General features: G+C 43.2%; 2 protein-coding genes across 5 annotated transcripts; one reads left to right on the top strand and one right to left on the bottom strand.

Annotated features, from left to right (window-relative positions):
- The first annotated feature begins 300 nt into the window (after positions 1-300).
- On the top strand, positions 301-13276 carry LOC112554517. 2 transcript variants are annotated; one of them, XM_025222307.1, is made up of 10 exons: positions 301-981; positions 6608-7627; positions 7964-8182; positions 8752-10140; positions 10674-10725; positions 10855-10917; positions 11181-11255; positions 11496-11570; positions 11791-11856; positions 12213-13276. In XM_025222307.1, the coding sequence occupies exons 2-10, from the start codon at positions 6668-6670 to the stop codon at positions 12275-12277; spliced, it is 2964 nt and encodes a 987-aa protein (XP_025078092.1). In that variant the 5' UTR covers positions 301-981; positions 6608-6667; the 3' UTR covers positions 12278-13276. The 2 variants fall into 2 exon arrangements, with proteins under 2 accessions (XP_025078092.1, XP_025078093.1); XM_025222308.1 differs by lacking the exon at positions 301-981 and having other exon boundaries at positions 2548-7627.
- A 105-nt stretch (positions 13277-13381) lies between these two features.
- On the bottom strand, positions 13382-22380 carry LOC112554518 (angiopoietin-1-like). 3 transcript variants are annotated; one of them, XM_025222312.1, is made up of 9 exons: positions 21129-22380; positions 20478-20812; positions 19570-19811; positions 18216-18324; positions 17439-17648; positions 16725-16950; positions 16082-16376; positions 15484-15528; positions 13382-15020 (listed from the first exon to the last, which is right to left on the bottom strand). In XM_025222312.1, exons 2-9 carry the CDS (start codon positions 20796-20798, stop codon positions 14666-14668), a joined length of 1803 nt encoding a protein of 600 aa, XP_025078097.1. In that variant the 5' UTR covers positions 20799-20812; positions 21129-22380; the 3' UTR covers positions 13382-14665. The 3 variants fall into 3 exon arrangements, with proteins under 3 accessions (XP_025078097.1, XP_025078095.1, XP_025078096.1); XM_025222310.1 differs by lacking the exon at positions 21129-22380 and having other exon boundaries at positions 20478-20958; XM_025222311.1 differs by lacking the exons at positions 15484-15528; positions 21129-22380 and having other exon boundaries at positions 20478-20957.
- Between the last annotated feature and the right edge of the window lie 1115 nt (positions 22381-23495).

Genomic DNA, 23495 nt, shown 5'->3' with positions numbered 1-23495 from the left:
ATGACTGACGCCTGCAAATGCATTCGCTCAGACACTTGCAGTTATTATAGTAATTAGAATTTATTTTGCGTGAATTCATACTAATATATGTTTCTTTCTCAATTTTTATACTTAAAAAATATTACTCACTAGTGTACGAAAGACTACATAAAGTAGATGAATGTTGCCAACCTTGTGTGTAAGACACAAAGAGAGGGAGATGTATTTTTCGTAAATACTGTAAACATTCAAACAAACAGAAAAAGTATTCTACTCGACATTTTTCCCTTCTGAGTCATGGTATTTCATGGAACCAGTCCGCTCTATAAGTTTCATAAAACCTATCAGTAGAATTATTTGAAAGTGCTAAAATTATATTTGACGAAAAGATGCGCTGCTTTTTTTTAACTAACAGATATGTGAGTTTTAGCATGAAAATGACAGCAAGTACTATCTCTATATCTGTAAAATTTTAGTAATGAACTGAAACATCAGCTGACCGTGTCTAGAGTTTCTAATAATAATGTGTTGGCGCAAAGTCTTACGCGTCAGTTGACCGAGAGCTACAATCACACACGATCTCACATTTCTTTGTCAAAACATGATCATTATTATAATTTTACTGCAACGATTTGTTCCAGTCGTAGGCACATTTACGCACCAAAAAAAAAAAAAAAAAAAAAATCTGATCCAAAATAACGGTCCTTGCAAGACCTTATTAACAAAAGTGGTCACGTGACACGCTCGGCTGCCGTGATTGGTTGAAAGTAGCCTCAATTTCTCTGGTGTCGACACTTTAATGATTTTCTTTCTGTCAGAGAGCAACGCCCAACCGATCCGTTCCATTTCATTCGTCGTTTTGTTACTGTCGGCTTTCAGGACAGGTTTCTCTAAGACACATAAGGTGCTAACACGGTGAAGACATCCTGAAAATTTAATGCGGTCCTAGAAGCACTCAAGTTACAAACAGCTTTCTACCTGTCCACCTAAAAATAAAAAGAGGTAAGCAAGTTTAATTTTTATTTCAAAAGTATGCAACACATTTTTTTGTAGCTTATCAATAATGTTTGCTAATGTTTCTTTGATGCTGGTTTTCAAAAACCAGGGGATCGAGTTTAAGCAGCTTTAAAATCATCGCAGGATATATATTTATATATACTCCCAGCTATATTAGATAGATTCAATTAGTTCTCCGTTTTACCAATAATTATTAATAAACATTCATGTTTATAATAATACTTCGATGCTCGTTTTTAAGAACTAAAACAGAGGATTTTAATGTCACGTTTCTGTGTTTGATACAAGTCAACTTCTGATCTACCTTAAAAAAAAATGTTTATTATTCCGCTAAGAAAATAAGTTGTGGTGAGGATATTAGTGCTATCAAGAAAAAATGTTTTTAAAGTGTTGCTTGGAAAATGCGACAAGAACTGGCAAACGTGACCCATTACTGATTTAAGACAAGATTTATGTTTGAAACAATAACAGGCCTCTCGTGTAGTCTTTTCACGATGTTAAGATAAAGAGAGATCGTGAGAGAAAAACATGTTATTCACAGTCTGAAAACTGGCTCGTCTGAGTTGAAAAACAGTTTATTGAGAAGAAGTTAAAATCATGATATTATGTTCAACACATTGTCCCTTACTAAGTCGTGGACGCGTTCACGGACCCCTCTAAACAATTTAGTTCAGGATATTCCAAACAATGTGTACACACTTTGAACAATTATATAGGCAGCGTATTTTATTTTCAAAATGTAAAAGAATCTACAAACATTATCTAATTGTTTCGTCAATGCTTGTTTTCAAGCGGATGTCCGTTCTGGTTCAAAGACTGCTGATAACCTGTAACAATGGACTCAAAAACACTGTCTTAGTACTTCCAATGCGTTTTAGAACTTCCTCTAGAATTTTAGGATGAATTGATGAATTTCCTTCTTTCAAAGGTTAGTCTTGCTGCTGTTATAAATTCAGTGAGGTTTTCTCCGAGTTTACATATCGCTGCAAGGCACACGTACTTATGTTGGGGTGTGACACTTGATTACAGGTGATGCTCGTGGTGGGCTTTGTCTGGGTCTTACCTTTTCACCATTCTGCCTACCCTCCTGCATTCATCTCTCTTACAAATGCGCCATTATCGCAAAACTAAAGATCTTTATCAAATAAGCCAGTCATCCGATGAAATATGCTTTTCGTTTTAGTTTTTAAGCAGAAAACCTCAAAACAAACGCATTTTATAAAACGTTTGCAATAATATGTTTCCCATTTCCATTTTTTATATATATAAGATATATATAGCAATAAATGATCGGGTGAGCCTTATTCAGAAAGACAGCACAGAGCAACATTTCAACGAACAAGTTGCCTCCGGATATAACACAGTTTTATTTCTGACAAAGTCAGTTTTTTAAACAAATATTGATTTTAATTTTCAAGACAGTTATTTTCATTTTTAAGTTAACTTATTTTTTTACGTACTGAGTTCTTTAATTTGTAAATTGTCATTGCCAACCGCAACATGGCTGGTGTGCACAGTCCTGCAACTCTTAAATCCACGTCTGCAGTGGGACTGAGGCATGTCATTTCCTTTTATTGCCGATAATTATTTTAACGATATTAATTCAGCTGTTTACACAAGTAATTAGCTCTGCAACGCGTAAATTGACAATGAGAAAAACACCGTTATAGCTATCCCACCACACGATGTACATAAAACATCTGAAGGTAAGAGAAAGGTAACGGTGTATGCATCTGTACTGTCGTCGCTTTAGTAGTTAGCTCGTGCGCTCGTGGATAACAAGTTTAATGACTCCCGCCAGCAGTGACAAGTGTGTGTGAGTATAGAAACCCCGCGGGGGGACAGCTCTCGTGCAGGTATTGATCCCCGAGTTTCGAACTCCTGTCCAGAAAGAGGAGATGGTCTCAAGCACACCTCTTGACAGGTGGTGGCAGGTAGCTGTACCTCTCTGCATGGGGCGCTGGTAGTTTATTTGTCTCCACCGTTTGTTTGTTTGTTTGTTTGTTTGTTTGTTTTTGTTTGGGTTTTTTTTTTTGTTCGTTTGTTTGTTTGTTGTTGTTGGGGTTTTTGTTTTTTGTTGTTTGTTTGTTTGTTTTTTTGTATCAGCTTTCACATTTATCCCTTCATCTGTCTGCATCATCTTGACTTTCCTTCCATCTGTCTTTTTTATCTCTATTTTTCTGTGTCAGCTTGACTTTCATTCCTGCAGTCTCACAAGATCTCTCTATCTCGAGACAGGGAAGGAGTGTTTAATTTTAGGTCAGTATTAGGATGATACTTAGTCACCGAAAGGACTAGAACAGTGGTGCCGAACCTTTTCTCGCCAGCGCTCGACATGAAAGAAAATCTCGCGGGCCAGAACATGGCGGTTTTGCCAGAATCGTGACGTTGACAATGACGTTCTAAGCGTGTCGCTTTTTTTTTTTTTTCTTGCGTCATAGTCGGCGGGTATGATGTCATGGATCACGTCACTGACCCAGTAAAGTGCAAAGAGTGCACGGAGAAGGAAGAGGGTCAGGCAGAGAGAACTAGTGACGATAAAGCGTGAAAGACGTAAAGTCTCGTCTGCTGGAAGTGAGAAGAAGAAAAAAAAAAAAAAAAAAAAAAACAAAACAAAACAAAAAACAACCAACCGCGGTTTTGTACAAATAGGAGTGTGTGAAATAAAGGTCTCATCTTCATCGGTTGTACGTGTGTGTTTTTGTGGAATCGGCGTGTTTCGTAAGATATATATATAGTAAAGTTTATTATAGATCTGTGTTGGTACTGCTGAAGGCGACTAAAAGGAGTTTATTCAACGTTTGCCGTCTTAACGCTGTTGTGAGTAACGAACCAAAAGTTTGGCAGACAAGGTGTATTGGTTACAATGTTATGAGACAGCTCTCTTGTGCTGTAAAGGTGTGGCTGTCACATACAACCGTCCTCCTTGCAACAGTCGGAGATTCAACTCTAAAACAGAACTGGAGGAAGATTAAGTGGGATAGTTCTCAGAAGCAAGAGACAAACATCAGTAGCTTTGGCAAGTTTGATGTCGGACAGACTTTGCTCATATTGGAGTTACGTTTCTTAAGTAAGGAACTGCTTTGCTACGACAACAACAGCATTTTTCGCAACAATGACAGTTTAATCAGACTTTGCAGTCCAGACGTCACACAACGACATTTGACAAGTCTGCTAATTGGTCCTATGACAACTGATGATGCTACCATCGACCTGTGCTGTACGAACTATGACCTTTAATTCTCCCATTTGGCGAGCACATAATATTATATGATGGCATTTGTCAGGTCGATTTGTTAAGATGTTCGTCCTCAACCGGACAATGTCCGATCTCAAATGTCCCATTGTATTCGCAAATGTATTAACAATGTGTTGACAAACGTCTGGACTTATCATGTTATCTATAGTTTCTATGTCCCAAACGTTCACCAGAAAGCCATGGGTTTCCTGTGATTTTCACAATCAGAAAAACTTTTCGAAACTTGGTCAAACTTTCGAGGGCGCTTGTCAACAGCACATCGACCTCAGGGTACTTCAGAGATGTAACGACTGCGGCCTCTTTTAAGCGTTATGTTTCTAGATGTTGTAACATGTATGTGGTGATGTTGGTGGTGATGAAGATGAGGAGGAAGAGGTCTAGACAAACTCACTTTGCTTAGCATTATCCACAGTATCCTCGAAAATCACAATGATGTAAACAACTCTAAGACTCACTGAAGATTTAACATCAAAGACACAATGCCCAAAAGGGTTAATGATAGCAGTGAATATTGACCAGTGCCATCATATTAAACACCAAAAAAAAAAAAAAATGATCGTCACAATATCGTAGTTTATTCACTACAACTCAACATATCTAGAGATGGAAGAGAAGAAATAAAACAAGACCCAGATGGAGAGCAGTAAACTGTATTGAGCTTTACTCAAAAAGACTACACCTCACTGGTCTACAGAGAGTAAGAGAATACGTGAAAGTTGGAGATGGACAAAGTAACTGTTTGTTTATGTGCTCACAGTAGTTATAGAGAAAAAAAGGTTTACAGGTTTAATAACTACAAAGACTGTTAAATCCTGTCATGACAGATTTCTCGCTTCAGAAGGCGTTCTCCACATCCTGTCCGCAATGATTCGCATCTCCCACACCACCACCATCACTACCACCATCACCACCGCCACCACCACCACCACCACCACCATCACCACCACTGCTGGCCGTCAAAAGCTTTCTGACACCGGCTCATAAACTCCAGCCAACACAACACGTCGATTTGTAAAGGGCTGAATTCGAGGCAATCAAACGCGCGGACTCTCAGGGGACCAGCATCTTACAGCTCTCGCAAGAGTTCCTAATCAAATCTGCGGTCCGCGGAATTCCCAGTGGGGCTTGCATTCCCCTCTTTTGTGTCAGTCGCGCTTCGCTGGCATTTCCTCCACCCTGACTGGCCGGCAAAATCTCGGGTTTCAGATTACATCCCTTTGCGCAACGCTGCCAAATTGGGAGGACCGCTCTTCTTGACAAAAACTAAACAGCAACCGCAATCTCTCTATCTTTTCCACGGTTCTCTGGTTTGTTTGTTTGTGTGTGCGTGTGTGTGTGGTTGGTGTGTGTGACTGGTGTTTGTGTGTGTGTCCATGGGTGGGTAAGTTTGTACACGTGTGTGACAGATATTTGCTTCATACGAACCTTCCCCCAGTCCCAGGGGAGACAGATTCAGACCATGGAAATATCAGACCGTGATATGGGTGTGCGGTCCCTCCGCAATAAAACAGGAGGCGGGCTGCTGGCATTTTCACATACACGCCATTTAAGGTTAGTGCAGGCAGCCTGACACCGTTGTAAATCGATGGATGCTCTATCAACTGACATGGTCAAGTGACAGGCACGAGCTGTTCGCCTTTGTAAGGCTGGCTATTGCATTACATAAACCACTTTCATAAGGCCCTCCCGGGGGACAGGGACATTTGAGGTTTAAAGAGGGCATACAATAGCCTGAACTGACGTTAGCAGATTGTTAGTGTAAATAAATAAGTAAATAAAGATTAACATTTCTATTTGCCTGTATATTGACACCTGTTTTTTTTTAATAATACAGTTTAAAGAATAAAATATTTAGCTCAAGATTGAAGGATAGCAGGATATAATAAAATCGTTAATCGTATTATGTCGGATTTTTTTAATAAAAAAATGGTCTGTTTGGTGTTTTTGTTTTGTGGTTGGTAGATGTGAATGCATGATTAGCTTCTTGTTGTTGGTTTTTGTTTTTTTTTTTTGTTGGTTTTTTTTTTTTTTTGTTGGGGTTTTTTTTTTTTTGAAGTAACGTAGTACCCTCAGGTTATTAATCCATGTTGGATATTTCGCTATGTAACTAGAAGGGAATGGATTTGGTCCAGTCTTCATGAGATTATTATTCGCTCTTCGCTTATTATTTTTACTTACACCCTAAAAATATAATTTCCTTAACTCTTTAAGTTTCTTTTTTGTGCAACGAGTGATTTGGTCTTTTGTGACATTTCGTGAGCGTATCGGGTCAAAAGACTTCTAAATGTGGAATTTTTTGTCTCAGATATAGCTTCTTCTATTCGCATTTAATGAATAGTGTCTGCTGTACAGGTCTTCCACTCGCCCCCTGCAGCAGCCAGTTACCCCTACCTTACCCTCTAAAAAGATTAAATGAATGACCAGCAAACAATGAGAGAAACTTTCGCAAAAAAATTGGAGGAACCGTTTCCTGCCTGTTGTTTGCTGTCGGGTGTTCAAGGCGGAAGAAAGACCGATCCTGGACAATGCTCATTTTCATCTCATCCCGTCTTGCGTCCAGCAGTGGACCACCTTACCAACAGCGAGCGAGGCACCAACCAACTGGAACGACCTGACGACACCCCGGAGTCAAAATCGATGCCAATAGAGAAACAGTCGGGAGATGGAGAGTGCAAGGTGACGTCATGGATGAACCGAATGACCGAGGGAGGAGGTGGAGGGGACCAGGTGAAGGACAAGCAATCTGAGAACACTGATCTTCTCACTGCGGCGCCAGTGTCAGCAGCGCTGTGCCACGACAACGACTTAGCCGAGAGTTTAACTCAAGATCGCATCCACACTGAGTCGGAGGTGACAGACGTCAACACCATTGTACATCCCGGGGAAATCTCGTGCCGTGACGTCGACGTCATCTTGACCCCAAAGACCGACGAAGACAGACTCCGACTCCACAGCTCAGAAGACGTGACATCCCAACATCGTCACTTCGACTCCGACGAGTCCGTGGACGACGACGAAGAACTGGAAGTCACGTGTTCTCCTGTAGGTGAGGAAGATGAACTCAGATTCTTCCGAGAGCGAGGAGCTAGCATGTTGGAGGCCGGACACCATAGTTTGACCCTGAGCCGGCAGATTCGTTCTGGAGGCGAGTCTCTAGATGAGATGGTCGACTCGGAAGCAGATGACACGTGTCAGACGTTTGATTCGAGAGATAACGACGGAGCCGATGTCAGCGTTGCAGACAGAGGAGAAGGAGGCGCGGAGGAGGAAAAGGTTGGGAGCGTGATGCTGTACGGCTATCCAATCATCTGCCTCCACGTGGAAGGGAAGGAGCGATTGTGTCTGGCACAGATCTCCAGTACCCTTTTACAGGTATGCATATTATTGACTGGGAGGAGCTGAGTATAAAATAGCATTTCCCCGCATCTCAGTGAATAAGTCAATGCACGACAGCATTTCGCCACTTCTCTGTGAAGAGCTCAGTACAAGGTAGCATCTTCCCACATCCTTTCTAGAGACAAAAACACAATTGAGCAGAGAAAGAGATTAAGAGTATGACATTAATTATCGTTAATGCATGGGGGTATCATCCCACCCCCCATTGGCTGTGATTTTGTGATCATGTCCACGTGTGTCCCTGATGTTGGGGGGAAGGGGAATTCAGACATTAGTGTCTCATTGTGTTTTTGTCCTCCTCCTTTTATCAAGGACTTCAGTTACAATGAAATTCACAACCGCCGTGTGGCTCTGGGCATCACTTGCCTGCAGTGTACCCCTCAGCAGCTGGAGGTTCTCAGAAGATCCGGGGCAATGCCGATTTCCTCCCGCCGATGTGGACTCATAACGAAGCGCGAGGCGGAGCGGCTCGTCAGGTCCTTCATCTCGGACGTACCCCCGCCTCGTCTACCCGACAACTTCACCTTTAAGGTCAGTGCTGCGTAGGTGTGTTGGTACATTCTGTTGCAATTTCTTTGTTCGTGTGTCCGTGAGTGCGTGGGTGCGTACTCAAGAAACTAAAGAGGAAGGGGGAAAGTACCACGTAACCGTGTTTAAATGTGATGTGGCTTATAACTCTCAATGAAAGAGAAAAATCTTTATTTTTGCAATAAAAAATTACAAGTAATTATGAGATATCAGTAGGTTCTTTTTTTTTAATATCGTAATGGCAAGGCTGCCGACCGCGTGTCTGCTGATGGTATTCATCTTTTTTTCAACATGAGTAGCTACACTACAGGGACACTCAAGAAGCTCTTTTTTTTTTTTAGACCGGCTTCCATCTTTTTTTCCAAGGGCTTTGAGGCAGAAATTGATGGTGGTGGAAAGCGATATATAAATCAAATTTATTATTGTTTATCATCGTCGTCATCATCATCATCATCATCATCATCATCATCAAAGTGAATAGAATAGAAACAACTGCAATCTGTGGACTAACGTAGACTACTCCCTTACTGACGCTGAGGGTTTGTTTTTTTTTTTCCTTTTGCGATTTGCAGGTCCGGCACTCGTGCGGGTGGGGTTGCGAAGGGTATTTCGTACCTGCCCGCTACAACAGCTCGCGTGCCAAGTGCATCAAGTGCTGCACGTGCGAGGCCTATTTCTCACCTAACAAGTTCATCTTTCACTACCACCGCCTGGACGGCGCCTCCTACCGCCACCCGGACGCCGCCAACTTCAACTCGTGGCGGCGGCACCTGGAGCTGGTGCATGAAGAGAAAGACGACCGCGTGCTGCATGCCTGGGAGGACGTTAAAGCCATGTTCAACGGCGGCAGCCGCAAACGGCTGGCCGGCCCCTCCACAGCCTTCTCCCCCAGCTCCCCTGCAGCCGCGTCCTTGACGTCACTGTCGTCTGCCGCTCCGAAGCCAATGCCACTGCCGCCACCCCTACCGCTACCACAACCGCAACCACCGACCTCCTCGATGTCATTCTCCTCTGCTCTGAGCGGCGGACTTTCCATGGTGACCAGCACCCCGTGTTACCGTGGAGACCCTGGCGGCACCAGCGTTGGCAGCAGCTTTTGGCCGCTGCAGCCCAGCGCCATGACGCAGACAGCTGCGCAGCTGGTGTCCAGCAACCCCCCGTCGCGTCTGCTGCCGCAGTCGGGAATCGTGCCCCCCGCACCTGCCGCCGTTGCCCCAGCCGCGGCACCGCACCCGGCTTTTTACTCTAACGGATCGTACGGTCGCATCGCATCCTATGGCGAGTTCCTTCGCACGATGAGTCTGCCTTACAACACCAGCAACAATAATAACAACAACAGCGGCGGCCCCACGACGGGTAGCGTGCTAGGAGACTGGCATCGCCTGCGTCTGTCCGGTCTGTTGCCAGTGCTGGGGCCTGCGACTCCCCCTGCGGGGGTTTTCGCCGCTGCCGCGTATCCCATCAACCCTTTTGGCTACCAGCCTGCTTTCGTCGGCGGTGGCAGCGACGGCATTGTCACGTGCAGAGATAGATGCCAGGTGCCGCCGTTGCAGATCTGCTCACTTCAAGACGCGGCGCCCAGCGGCTGCTCGGCGTTGACCGTCAAGGCTGCTGACGGCAGCGGAGGCGGAGGCAAAGTTCTGGCAGCCGGCCTTGGTGATCTCTTCAACAACCCCCCGCAGGTCATGAACAATGGTGACAGAACGGATCCGGCAGCGAGAGGAGGAGCAGGAGGAAGTAGCTCGCGCGGAGAGCTGGGGAGCGAGTATCGGAGGCTCCCTGCTTCAGCAGACGATGCCGTGAGCCACTCGCTAGGCGACGACGACGAGGAGGCCAACCAGAAGAAGAGAAATAGTCCACCAGCCGGCAAAGCTTCCAATGGGATGAAAGGGGCTCAAAAAGATGAGGGCAACATGACCGATGGGCTGACAAGTTATGGGCCTTGTCTCAGCATGAAGAAGGTGAGGGTTTGAGGACGAGATGTGGCGAGGTGAACTTATTAATAACCGTACTCATGAATGTCCACATGCGGGGCTTTGGTTTACTGGTGGTTACGGGCTAACCGTCATGGAAAAGTATATGTGCTCTAGAAGGAGTATGATACACAAAGAGAAAGAGACGAAGAAAGAGCAAGTAGGCAACTTCAACCAAATTGAAAATGTAGAGAAGATCTTACAAATAGGGAAAGAGAAAGTTGGAGGGGGGGGTAGAGAAAGAGAGAGGAGGAGAAAAAGCGGTGAAGGTTTATGAGATAAAAGATTGGTTCAGGGTAACGGAAAGAGCGAGTGAGTAGATATGACTTGCTTGGTAGTGGGAGGGGGAAGAAAGATAAATAGACTTGGATATGGGCGGAGGCTACACTGATTGATCTATGCTACCTTGAATATCGATAAATAGACACTGGGTCTCTAGTTAACTCATGGTAAACAAGGATGAGAGGGGTGAAAGGTCGTTGCGATGTTGGGATCACCGCTGCTTACCTCTGTCATTACAGACTCAGGATTCCAAGAAGACGCAACCTGTAACCACTTTGCCCACGGACACAGGTACGGGAAACAAAGCTCGTGAGTAAGAGACTTGTGAGTAAAATATCCCGCCCTTCCTGAATAACGTATCCATAAGTTCTAAGTTCACTAGGAGTAACACACTAACTTGTTAGGGCTTTGTAATTACAGAAAGTTTGCTGAAGATCTTCGAGAACACCGGAGACATGGAGTCCTTTATGAATCTGCCTATTGGTGAGTTATGTCCCCACTGGCTGTCGTGGTTGGGTTTACATATAAGAGAGAGATTTACAGAGAGATTTTGAATTTGGATTGTGATTTTCTTTTTTGCACCCAAGTTTGCATGAGTTTTCTTTTTTTTGTGTGTGCATACATGCAGATATATGAGATTTAGATTTTCGAGTATGTGTTTTTTTACGAGCAATGTCAACTTTTTTCTTCCTTCTCTTACGCATCCGCGTACGTAACGCTTGTTTATACTGTGCTGTTGTGTTCAGGCAAACTCCGGCGTCTCGTCAAGACGGCAAGAGCAAAGTCTCAAGCGGTCGAGCGTGAAATAACTAAGGTCAAAGGTGCAAACAAATTCTTTACATAACAAACAAGATTTACAGTATTTTGGTACATGGAAGTTGTGTGGAAGTTTTGACACGTGAACGCTTGACAAATAAACAATGAGTTCTTTGCTGGGTTCACACGCGCATTTTGTGCGTGAGTACGTGTGTGTGTGTGTGTGGAAACTTTACTTCTTTCTTCATCCTCCAGTCTTTTATTTTCCTTCTTTCTTTTCAACCATACTGCCATTTTTGTCGCAGACATGCAGAGGTTGCAGAGGTTACGGGCAGCCGAGTTGAGGGAGGAGTTCTCTCGCCAGTTCTTCACCCTCAAAGGCAGGTTTGCTTGAACAGCTTTTTCCTACTAATCGTAACAAAAATTATCTTTCCCGAAGCTACTGTCTCAATAATCAGTTTATAATTTCCTTTTCTGGTTTTTGCCCTCAGTTCTCAGTGCTTTGTTTCTTATTGTTAAGGTCAATCAAGAGTTTTGCAACGCCCAAAGGAATTCCACAGTTTACTGATTATCCTGTGATTTTTTTATTTATTTATTTAGAAAATGTATGGGCGGACATAGAGCACGAGCGGCGGCTAAAAACTGCTCTCCAGAACCGACTCACAGGTACGTGTTTCTCGATCAACAGTATGGGAACGACGTCCGACTTTGCGAGTAATTACCATCGTCCATGGTAACCGGTCAGTGGGTAAAGTTTGTTTGATGTGATTAACGACACTTTATTATCACGAATTGTTGGAGTTCCAAGACACATAGGTTAGGAACATGCGTCTGTCATTTTATTGACGTTCTCAATAGGTCATGATTGCCAATGTACCGATCTTGCTATGGTCCTATCCCTTCGAGAATGTTCGTGCGTTTCATTTATTTTAATTATCTTAAGTAGACCAACAAAAGGATGTCTTGTGAAATTTTATGCTATGGCGAGACTGGATGTTTTTTTCATGTGCTGTGAACCACAGAAGCCAAGCACTTGGTGCCAAAGATGCTGAATCCTTCTCTTCCTGCGTACCCGGATCTGGAATGAAGGGACCGGGAAATGGAGAGGAGAAAGTTTCGATGCCTGGGTGGATGCGCTGCATGACCTTTCTTGCGACCATGAATTTCAAGGTATCATGTGGGGTACCAACAACCCCAGACTTCAGATCCCTGACCGCAGACCGAAGACCCACCGTAAATGGACTGTACTGTCTGTGGAAACCCGCTGGAGTCCATGTCTCACCTGTCCTCCAGTGTTACAAGTACTTTTATGACCTTCGCACCTGAGCATTACTCACCTTGTGAAACACCAAGTAACTCTTAGTCAAACGCGTGAAAATGAAAAATAACAATAAGCAGATGCACTACGTTGAATTGTTGCATAATCAAAAGTCTTTTGACATGGTGTTGGACTTTTTTTGCCATGCCGTTGACATGTTCGACTTGCCAATTTTTCTGTCATGTGTTTTGATAGCATGTTGGACATACGGCCTTCCTCCAACGTGCTTTGACAGTATTTTCTGTATTTTCTGATAATATGCTGGACTCGCAACTTTTCCGTCGAAGTATTTTCTGAGTGTGGACAAGTGACCTTCCTTTAATCTACTTTCTTGATTTATGAACGACACACTGGAAATCTTTTGTGCTTAGTTGTTACTCAAGTCAAATGTGAGTTTGAAATTTTTTGGTGTTCTATGCCAAGTCAGCAGTTATGGTTGTATTGCTGCGAGCTAGTCTAGTGGTGTAAATAGATGCTATTTCCCGCACGATGGGTGTCTAAGGTGAGATATAAACTCTACTTCTGATCCTGAATGTTTAGTGACCAGCATTGTGCTATCGCACCGCAGTCCCTGTCCCCACCTCACCCAAGTCCAGATAAATTTGTAGTCCATCTTTGTTGCTAGAATCAGCATACTTTGAAAAAATGAAAACCTTATTTATGAACGTTTTTAATCGGTTTTAAAAGTTAAAAAGAGGTGCACCTGTATGCTTTGTTAATTATTCAGATGGGTTCAGTTTTAGTTTTTATGGATACATGCAAATACTCCAAATTATGAATGAAAAATGCTTTTCTTTTAAATTGCTAACTGTTTTACATCTTTATACACACACTCTGGTCATCCGATTAAAAAAGTAAAGTGACAGTTGAATCTTAAGGTCATGTGTGCATTTTACAGCACATGCTTTATTTTTATTATTATTTTTTTTTTAGTAAAGTCTAAATTCAACACAAATATGAAACATTTAGCTTAGATAAGTATTGCCTCTCTGTGCTTCACCTTTCCACATATTAAAGCTCAAGCATATCAGAGAAGGACACATCATTTGAGTTCTGAAGACAATGCATACTTCTGAAGTAGACATTATTTCAATCTCTGCTCACAAAAAATAGCAGATGCTGGGTGGAACTCTACCCAAATGTACATCCAGTTTACAAGTTGGACACTTTTTTTCACTTACTAGATAATAACAGCAAGATAAAACAGACTAGACATACATTCTAAGTAATAATCAGCTTATAAACACCTCTTCGGATTAAATTGTCAATCGGTTATGGATATTTTTCATGTGGATTTATTCCAGTTAAGTCCACTTTCTGCTACGATCCCATATATGGGGATCGCATGTCTAGCAGACCCTGGCCCCAAAATATTACACTGATTTTTGCATGAGAGAAAGGATCCTTGCTAGGACACAAAGAAGACAAACTATGCTATCTCCCCTCGTCCACCAAGTCGGACAGGAAAGGGGAAAGGGATATTAGCAGATTCGCAAGAGAAGAAAATGAACGATAAAGGCCATCTAGTGACCATCAAATATTTTCTTTGTTCATTTCCACTCTTTAATTTATTGTTTACTTGTTGGTCAATCTTATTTCCTTATTTTCATTCAGGAGCAGATCACTCCTGGTATAATCGCGATAAAAAAATGTTCAAGAGGCAGATAAAATACGAGCTGAAATGTTTCTTGTCTAAGCGATGTACACGTCCAAGAACAACCAGTGACCTCCGACCAGGAGGCAACTGTAAGCCTATATATCCCTCTTCGATTGACTGCGCTGCTTGTTCTCACAAAGCAATGCATCGTGCCCCTGCAGCGCAATATCTAAGGACGACGATGATAAGAAAGAGAAATAAGATAATGAAAACACTGCTACACTTATAAAACTGGTTATAGAAATTGGATTTTGCAGCTACAAATATTCACAGAGAAGAACGGAAATAATGAAATAAGTACGAATAATAAAAGACAAGAAGGAAACCAATCAAGGAAGTGAAATAATGTCATTATCATAGTTCTTCGATCGGTAACTTGGTTTTTTCAAGCACAACGTTTCGTGAGCGGGCTGTGGTAGAGGATGGGATGGGAAGAAAAAGAACCAGTTACAAGAAGACGGGTGTAGCGATGACCTTTGTGTACCGGCACGTTGACGATATTAGGGCGTCTTGGGTTTTAACATCATCTGCGCTCCTCTCAGAGAATAGAACTCGGAGTTCTTGAGTGTGAACCACACGACGCCATCGGAGTAGCTGGAGGAGGCCTTTGAGTACCAGCCTCGGTGGTACACGCCGTTGAGGTTGCTGGAGAAGCAGGAGTTAAACCACCAGCCGCCCTGGTTCTCGGCTGCGCAGTGCCGCGTGTGCAAGTCGTTGTCCACGTCCTCGGTGGAGAAAGCCATGCTGTCGTGGTAGCCCAACGAGTCGCCGGCGTCGCCAGAGAAGCCGCTGACAGCTAGGCGGTAGCTGTCGCTGGCGTCGGCCACGGAGAACTGCGAGTACTCCGCCCAGAACCTGGGGAACGAGGACAAGCAGAACCAAAATAAGAACTGTGCCAAATGAAAACTTGTTGAATGACCGACAAGCTGCCATTTGAGAACTCGACTCGCAGACGTTACAGGAACTAGTGTAAAATGAAATAAGAACTTTATAGACTTTCTATCGACTGATAGAATTTCAGGTTCGACTGAATAACTTAATACATGGGATAAAATTTTTAAAGTCCAGGCTTTTTGTTTCAACAAATAATGGCATACTGCACGACACTGAGCAAATTAGTATTCGTACTTAAAATCTAACTTCTCCACGAAGTCTCTCTCTCACACACACACACAAAAGAATCATAAGCGCCTTGATTCCATTACAATACCATTTTTTAAAATCTAACTGGTAAATCATACTGCTTTGAAATGCTCCTTTTCAATCGAGTAGGAAGATGGAAAGAACTGGAAGAAGGGGAAGGAATCCATTTACTTACTGACCGTCGCTTTGCGGGAGACAATCCACCTTCTCCAGTACTGACCTGGAGGTCACAATGGCTCGAAAAGAAACTCTACATCTACAAGCTCGAAAACAATCATTAAAACGCGAAAGAAACTTCATACCTAGAAGCTCGAAAAGAAATATTAAATCTAGAAGTATGGAAAAAGGCTTATACTTAGAAAAGCGAGAAGAAAAAAAAAAAAACACCTAAAAAACTCGAACCGAAGACTCAGATCTAAAAAAAAAAACACGGTAAAAGAAACTTTTTTATCTGGAACTGAAACTTAAGTTCTAGAAATATGAACGGAAACTTTACATCTCAAAATACGTACAGAAACTTAAGATATAAAAAAGGTAGGAGGGGACAAAGAATCGAAAGAGACGAGGAGAAATTTATTATCGAAAAATTACAAAACGAAAGTAAGATTTAAAACCCCATAAGGAACTTTAGTTTTAAATCTACAAAAATAAACTTGATATCTGAAAACGCGAAAAAAAGCTTAGATCTAAAGCAAAATAAAAAACGTTAGACCTGAAAATGCGAACGGATACTAACAGCTCATCCATGCCCTCACTTGTTCTGTCTTACCTACCTTTTCCCTTCCCAGTCAAGAAGATCTACACGGAGAATGTAATGCTTCTGGTTGGTGAGCAAGTGCAGGAAGTCGTTGCCCAGCCAGAACTCGCTGTAGGGGTTGCCGAAGCCGTGCTGGTATTCAAGCCACCGGCGGTTGAAGTTAAGCAGGCCGTCAAGGCGTCGCTGGATTACCGTGTAACCAGTACCGTTGAGCATCAGGCAGTAGACGGGCGTCAGGTAGGGAGCACCCTTGGGCTGGATGTAATAGACGCTGCTGGTGCGCCGTCCGATCTGGTAAAGCTCGTGGCAGTCTAGGTACGAAAAAACGATGTTGAAAAGAGCAATGATATACTAAACAGAATAAAGAACAGCTATGCACCAAATTTTACATACAACAGACATGCGCACTTCTACAACACATACCTACTCATGCACCAACACAGACACACGTTATATATACTCAATTAAAAGAAGAAAAAAGAAGTTTAAAGGAAAAGTCTAGGGAAATGGCAAGTTGGAATAAGATTATAATTCTGCCCAAAGTTTGTGGTTTCACTATTTTACCTAAAATCGTGTCTAAAACGCAGCTGCGCGCCGGTTGTACAAAAAGAAAAAAAAATGTCAAGAAACTGTGTGGGTTAGGGAATAAAACTGCAAACCTCTGGCAATGAAGTCTTCGCCGACAGAACTTTGTATCACCAAGTCGGTCTGGCTCTCCCCGTGACCTTCCTGCTTCCTCCCTCCGCTAATAGCATTTCCGGTTATGACGTCCTGCCGTTCCCGCAGCCGATTGGACTCCAGCTGCAGCTCGTGCAGGATCTTCTGCAGGCGAATATTTCCAGCTGTCACCGTTGTTAGTTCACCCCTTTGTTCTTCTGTTTCCATCTGATCGCAAGTGTCATCGAAAATATATATGACGCTCTGTAAAATTCTTTTTCTTTGAAAAAGGGATCAACAGTTGTGTCTATAAAGCAAAGATTTTTTCAGGAATTATTCACATTTAAACAATAAGAGAAATCAAATATTAAAGGGAAACTCGACAAGCGCTGTACCAGAGAAAGGCTCCCTCCGAACAGCATAAGTACCAATCATTGAAGCACTTTTGTTGAAGAGTATGAAAGGTGATAGTGCTTTTCTTTCAAAGAAAGTCACGCCAGCTCTCAAAGCGTTGTACGATAAATGCCAGCGACAAAATAAAGCATCGTGAACTGGTTCGTAAAATGTCAATCAAAACACCAACGGCCAGCCTGCTTTATATTTGATGGGCTCAAAAGTGCATTAAGACTCTCCCACACTCTATTATCAACACAGACTGACACCATTCCATCACGTTTGTGCGTGCATACCGTCCTACAATTTCTATCCGTACACACCTTCAAGTCAAGCAAAGAGTCCTTCATCTCCTCAAAGTCAGTCATGACTTTGGAGACCCTGCCCTCCAGCTTGAGCAAGAGGTCCTCGCCACGCAGCGAGCGTTTGTTGAGGCCCTGCAAGTCAGCCGCACACCGCCGTACCTCCTCCTGGAACTGACTGCTGCTGTTAGTCTTGTCCTCCTGCTGCCTGGACAGACGGCTCGTGTCGGACTGCAAAAGGTTACTCGTGGTCAGTGATGATGGTGAAGACGATAACGACGACTATGATGATGACTGTTAGCCAGTCATTCACTGTCAGAAGTCAGCCACAGATGGCTCGTCTGTCATACAGTCACATGTGACCAGTCACTTAGCCTCTCCGTCCGTCCCTCACCCTTCGTTCGTTACTATTTTTGTGGCTTTCTATCCAATTAGAAAACACTGCATGTTTTATATTTTCTCTTGAACATAGCAAATGTAGTTTCTGACACTGTTGCCGCTGTATTCTGTAAGGGAAGTAGGCAAGCTATATCTTCTTTTCATGTGTTTGACTTAAATATATACCATCAAAGGCAAGCAACAAGAAGGCGTAACAAAACAAACACAAACCAAAAGATAAAACACAAAATGCACAAAAAAGCAAAACAAAAAACCCAAACCAAACCAAACAAAATTCAAAGCACCCAAAACACTCCAAACAAATCCCAAAATGCACCAAAAAAACCCCCACAAAACAAAATATAATAAAACCAAAAGAAAGCAAGATGTTCCCGCGATCTCGTCTCTTGCAGGACTTACCTTGAGAGCCTCGATCTCGCGTTTCATGAGCAGCCATTCGGCCTTCAGGTCGCCGACACTAGTCTTCAGCAACGACACCATGTCACTGCCGATCTGCTCCCGTTCATATCTGTTGGCATGACCTTAGTGCTTATGTAACAAATATGACAATATCCACCATCATTGTATAATGACAATCATTATCATCATCGCCGCCATCGTCTTTATATACAGTCTCCACTCTTTATCTCGTCACTCGTTATCTGGTCAACCCCGCACAGTGGCAGAATGAATTATCCCTTTCCCATAAGTTGCTTTGGGTTATAAATCAGTTATTCTTTCTATCGCTTCCCTCGATTCTAACCCGACAGTTATTCTAGATGGAAGATCTATCGGTCTGTACATAAAATCACGACTGTTATTATATATATATCACAATCTCACTACCGTCACTGAATAGCTGATTTATTAACACCACCATCGTATACACTATATCCTAATCACCATCACCACAATGACACCACCACTACAATCATCGGATATATGGTGTGACCATTGCCATTATTTCATCTGGTTTTTCATAATTAGTCTGTTGTGTCCTGCCTTGAGGCGGAGAATTTTCACCTGGTCTAATCTGGACAAGTGATGGTAGCTGTCTGGTGGCTAGGTTGCTGGTTGCAGAACCACTCATCATATTGTTTTCGTTCTTGCTGTTTTCGGCCCCGATGTTTGCCCTTCTGTCTTTCTGCTCATTTTGCCCTCAATACCACAGTGCAAGGGTATCCACAGAACTATTTGAAGGTAGTTACTATTTCTCAGTGCTACTGTCAGCTTAGGTCGCCGGCTATCGTTGGCAGCTTACATTGCATACAAGGGAATCTGTTAGGAACTCCACCTGCCAGTCTGAGGTTGTACCGGCTTATTTCGATACAAATTCTCAATATCTGATTTGAGTATACTGATCCGTTCTCGAGATACAAGACCCCTTAACATTTGTACCTGTATTTGGGGTTTAATTAACCAAACCTCATTTCCTGTGGCATCTCAGATGACTGGGCAGTGCTTTATTGGTATATGCTGAAAGCATTTCGAACTGGCTGTGATCTTCGTTAACTTCAGTAGCTAGAAGTTAGGTCAGTCTATGTTTACTTTTTAATAAAAATAAATATAAGTTAGCAAGGCATTTTAATGTTACGAACTAATGACAAACCTTGGGTCTGTTAACTAGCCAGCACCTTTGAGCTTAGTTTTACTTAGTTTGATCGAAGATAGTAAATATCTATTTGGTTTGATTCAGGTAGAAATGCAGCTTTGCATGAGTGACAGAAATATCAATGTCGGTCATGACGGAGGGCCTGTTGTGAGGCCTGCCTACCTGGGCGCCCCGTCGCGCATGCGCGTTCGCAGCATGTACAGGTCCAGCTCCAGGTCGTCCAAGCGGCGGTTGGAGTTGTCCAGTTCCCGCCGCAGGTTGGTGACCTCCGCCGCCATTTTTGTGGCCTGTAGTTGACCGTTGACCTGCGTGACCTGCATTCCCAGCACCTCGCGCTCCAGCCGCCAGCTCAGGTTGTGCACCTCCTGCAGCTGCTCCAGTGCCCTGAACTCTGACCTGGCGGCCTGTCGTTAAAGAAAAGTGCGTAGAGACAAGAAACATCGCTGGAGGAATCTTTTCATGTCTGCTTACACGTTTTTTGTTTGTTTGCTTGGGTTTGTTCTTTGAGCCGGTGACGTTCAGCATTACACAAGTTTATAACATTGTTTATTTGTTTAAAAACAATGTGCATCTCTTAAGAGAGGGACATAGTATTAAGTACAGACAAGCAGAATAAATTTGTGGATGACGAAATATCTGCAGTGTAGTATTTCTTGTAAAGAAAGATTATTAGACTGAAAGAGAGAGGGAGAGTTATTTCAGGGTTTCAAAGTGGTGATGGTTCAGCACACGCACTCTCCTTCTACTGACACCTTACAAAGGAACAGGCCAACCAGAAGGATAGTCAAAAAAGTAATCACACGCACACGCTCAGACAAGCACGCACGTATGCATTTTTTATTAAAAAAGAAGACAATGTCAATGTCCAGAGCCTAGCACAATGAAGATGGCTTATGTATCTAACGTTCTATAGACACTCGGGGAGGACGTAAACAATAAAACTTTTATGAATTCGTCACAACGTGGCTCATGTTAATTTGAAATTGAGCGCAGTCCCCATGGTTTGGCCCAAAAATTATTGAGTGCTGTGTGGTCACTGACAGTTGACACAATAAGCTCTGCTTACTCACCAAGGCCTGACAGAACGAAGACAAGTTCTGGATCTGCAGTTGTGTGACCTCCAGACGCCGCAGGACATCCTGCTCGGGCTTCCACACGTTGAAGGTGGAGCTGCAGACCGAAGAGTCGCTCTGGAAACTGTGCTGACCGTGACCCAACTCACACGTGACCAGCAGCGCGATCACAACCAGCCACAAAGGCCACGCTGACGTCATGTAGGCCTGTGACGGTCGCGGGGACGGTGCGAGGGAAGACATACCTAGGCAAACTCGCCACTCCTTCTGATACGTGAATGTTATCGTTGTCGTCGTCTTCCTCGTCCCCATCGTCATCACTGACGAGAAGGCTGCGTGATCGGACCCAGACAAAAAAGAAAAATGAAATGGGGACGCTGAGTTAATAACAATGCTGAGAGAAAAACCAAATGCACACATGCCATACAAATAAAAAGCACCCTCACACACATACACGAGCGCGCAAATTGCATTTGTTTTGGTAACACACCCACGCATTAACTCATACACGACAGCCATGGAAGAGCAGGAAGATGCATGAGCATTCTTACCAATCCTCGCTGTTACCACGCGATATAAACAAATTTATTTTTGCTCTAAAACAAAAAATCAAAATTAATTACTTCAAACGGTGTGAAGTTTACTCACCGAAAACATTTTCAGTACTGCACCGCAGAAAACTGACTCTCACAAATGTCACAACCCAGACAAGAAGGTAGCTAACTGCAAACAAGTTTCTTGGGTCTAGGCTGCCACTCCTCAGAACTCATTTGATTTTTTTGTTTCGTTCTTTTTTGACAGGCTTACCAACAACGCTTCTCCAAACTCAACTCTTTCTTTCTTTGCCACGAACAGCGACCAAAACACATAGCCGCTAGTGCACTGCGGCTTGGGGCACTGCATTCACAAACAACACGTCCGACCCTCCACCGGACCTCTCCCCCCACTCACCATCACCCCCCGTCACCATAACTCTTGAGTGCCTGTAAGCAGGGCATCAAGAACGGATCAGTTATTCCTCCGCGCGAGACCTGCAAACAGACGAACGTGCGGGGCGTGCAAGATTGGCGCCCGGCGGCAATAAATTATTTATCGGCAAATTTCTGGGCAAGGACAGGTAATTAAGGCCTGTTCATCCACGTGTAATGAGAGTGATGTCCCCAGGCGCGTAGAAAACGCCTTACCTCACCTTCTGCCGGTTTCTATTTTTCTCCGTTCTTAATTCTCTTTCCTGTTTAGACCGACACCCTTCTCTTCTCCCCTTCTCCCTTCACTTTTACATTTCTGCATCATGTTCTATTCCGTCTGTCAGTTTTGAACCACGTAATGTTCCATCGATTAGGGCTTTCGGGTAGGAATTGCTGGGCAGTTTCCACGCCAGTTTTCTCTACACGATATCCGTTGCACCAAGCACTCTGCCTTGGAAAGTTGTTTATTGCTTTGCCCGAAATTACGATAGAACTTGTCGGTCCGGAAATTTTAAAAAAATGTTATACGGTCTGCATAAACGGTGCTCTTGTTGTCTAGGTGAATGCCAACGGGTACAAGTATAAATGTTATGTCCAGTTAAATGTTTTCTTTGACCCGACCACGCTTCTTCGGTCGGTGAGGGAAACCGCCTGTTCTGCTTGTTATCCCCAGTGAAATCTGTCTCGTGCCAGCCTCAGAGCGCCAGCTTCATTTTATTCAGCCACACGGAGAGCCTCTGAGCAGCTTCAGCTATCCACTACGCCTCACATAATTACATTCTTAATGGACTGCTGATTCATGTCACGTGATCCAGCAGGTACCAGAGCTCGCGCAAGAGACCAACAGAGTCCCTGTTTCTTTGCGTTTACTTCTCTGAGCAGCTTCTGAGCCTGGTAGCTAGTGCACTTGACTGTGGAGCATAAGATTTGAAGTCCAGCTTTGAATTCTAGCTGCAAACACACACACTTTTCGAGTTTCACTGTTTTTGATAAATTGAAAAAAATATTTACAGCTAGAATCCAACTTCTAATTGGTAGATTCCCTACTACCACTCTGTCTGCATATGGTTATAGCCTTAAGCTTTCAGACGAGGGATACAGAAAAAAAGAATGTTCGGGGAAGACAGCTAACCACACATGAATATTAGGTGTAGTTATGAAGCAGAAGCGATTCTGTAACCCAAGGGTTAGTTTTCCTATATGCTCAATACCGAAAACACTAGAAAGCCATCTAAAGAAAGAGCTGTGGGTCGTACAAAACGACATCGACCTCTATCAGCCGGCCTTCTATGTCTTCGCCTGTTTCCAAAAACGGGATCCCGCAACACTTCCGGTCTGTAACTAACAGTGAGGTAACCTTACCTCCGCTTTCTAATTATGTTCCTTGTACTAGAATGCCAGAACACCACTAACGCCAGACCTGATTTAAAAAAAAAACACTTTCTACCACAGGATATTATTTACAATAAAATGCTGAAAAAAAGAGAAGGGGGAAGGGAAGAAAACAAATATAACAACACTCCAATTTTTATGCCCTGCAGAAAATCAAACATTGTAACCGAAACAACAGACGTCCAATAAAGGCGAAAGCTTCCATCACTGCTTGCCTTTCATTTACATAAAGGATTTCAAATAACGCGTAAGTTTTTGATCGACACGGGTTTCTGGAAAAATCGAACGAGAAAATAATTAGAGTAAAACCAATAAATAGTTCGAGGCCAGATCAATAAAGCCCAGTCCGCAGAACAACGGAGATTCGACTTAAAAAATACTCAAGACAAAAAAACAACAATCAACACAGTCTTCATCGTGAAATGCTGTCTGGGAAGAATGAGGGAAGGGTTGTGAGCAGCCTGTCTGAGACTCGTGCATTCGGATTCCAGAGGTTGGAGAGAGGCGAAGGGGGGAAGGGGAAAAGAGAAGAGAAACTGTCAGTGGCCATTCTTTATTAGCGAAGGCGATTGAATTTAAAAAGGTGATTTTTTTTTTTTACATCTAACCCTTGTCCAAAAAAGAAAAAAAATATGTTAAACAAACAAACAAAAAG

The sequence above is a fragment of the Pomacea canaliculata genome, linkage group LG13 (genome assembly GCF_003073045.1).
Source record: "Pomacea canaliculata isolate SZHN2017 linkage group LG13, ASM307304v1, whole genome shotgun sequence".
Lineage (NCBI taxonomy): Eukaryota > Metazoa > Mollusca > Gastropoda > Architaenioglossa > Ampullariidae > Pomacea > Pomacea canaliculata.
Note: the sequence above shows the minus strand (reverse complement) of the source record. Positions and strands in the feature narration are given on the sequence as shown.

What these genes read in the sequence shown, in the direction of transcription:
- LOC112554517 (XM_025222307.1), top strand. Translation starts at nt 6,668, where the DNA reads ATGAATGACCAGCAAACAATGAGAGAAACTTTCGCAAAAAAATTGGAG. An exon ending in TCTCCAGTACCCTTTTACAG is followed by an intron (nt 7,628 to 7,963) that starts GTATGCATATTA and finishes CCTTTTATCAAG; the next exon opens with GACTTCAGTTACAATGAAAT. An exon ending in CTTGTCTCAGCATGAAGAAG is followed by an intron (nt 10,141 to 10,673) that starts GTGAGGGTTTGA and finishes CTGTCATTACAG; the next exon opens with ACTCAGGATTCCAAGAAGAC.
- LOC112554518 (XM_025222310.1), bottom strand. Translation starts at nt 20,900, where the DNA reads ATGTGTGCATTTGGTTTTTCTCTCAGCATTGTTATTAACTCAGCGTCC. An exon ending in CTTCGTTCTGTCAGGCCTTG is followed by an intron (nt 19,812 to 20,477) that starts GTGAGTAAGCAG and finishes CTTTAACGACAG; the next exon opens with GCCGCCAGGTCAGAGTTCAG. An exon ending in CTTGACTGGGAAGGGAAAAG is followed by an intron (nt 15,529 to 16,081) that starts GTAGGTAAGACA and finishes TGTGACCTCCAG; the next exon opens with GTCAGTACTGGAGAAGGTGG.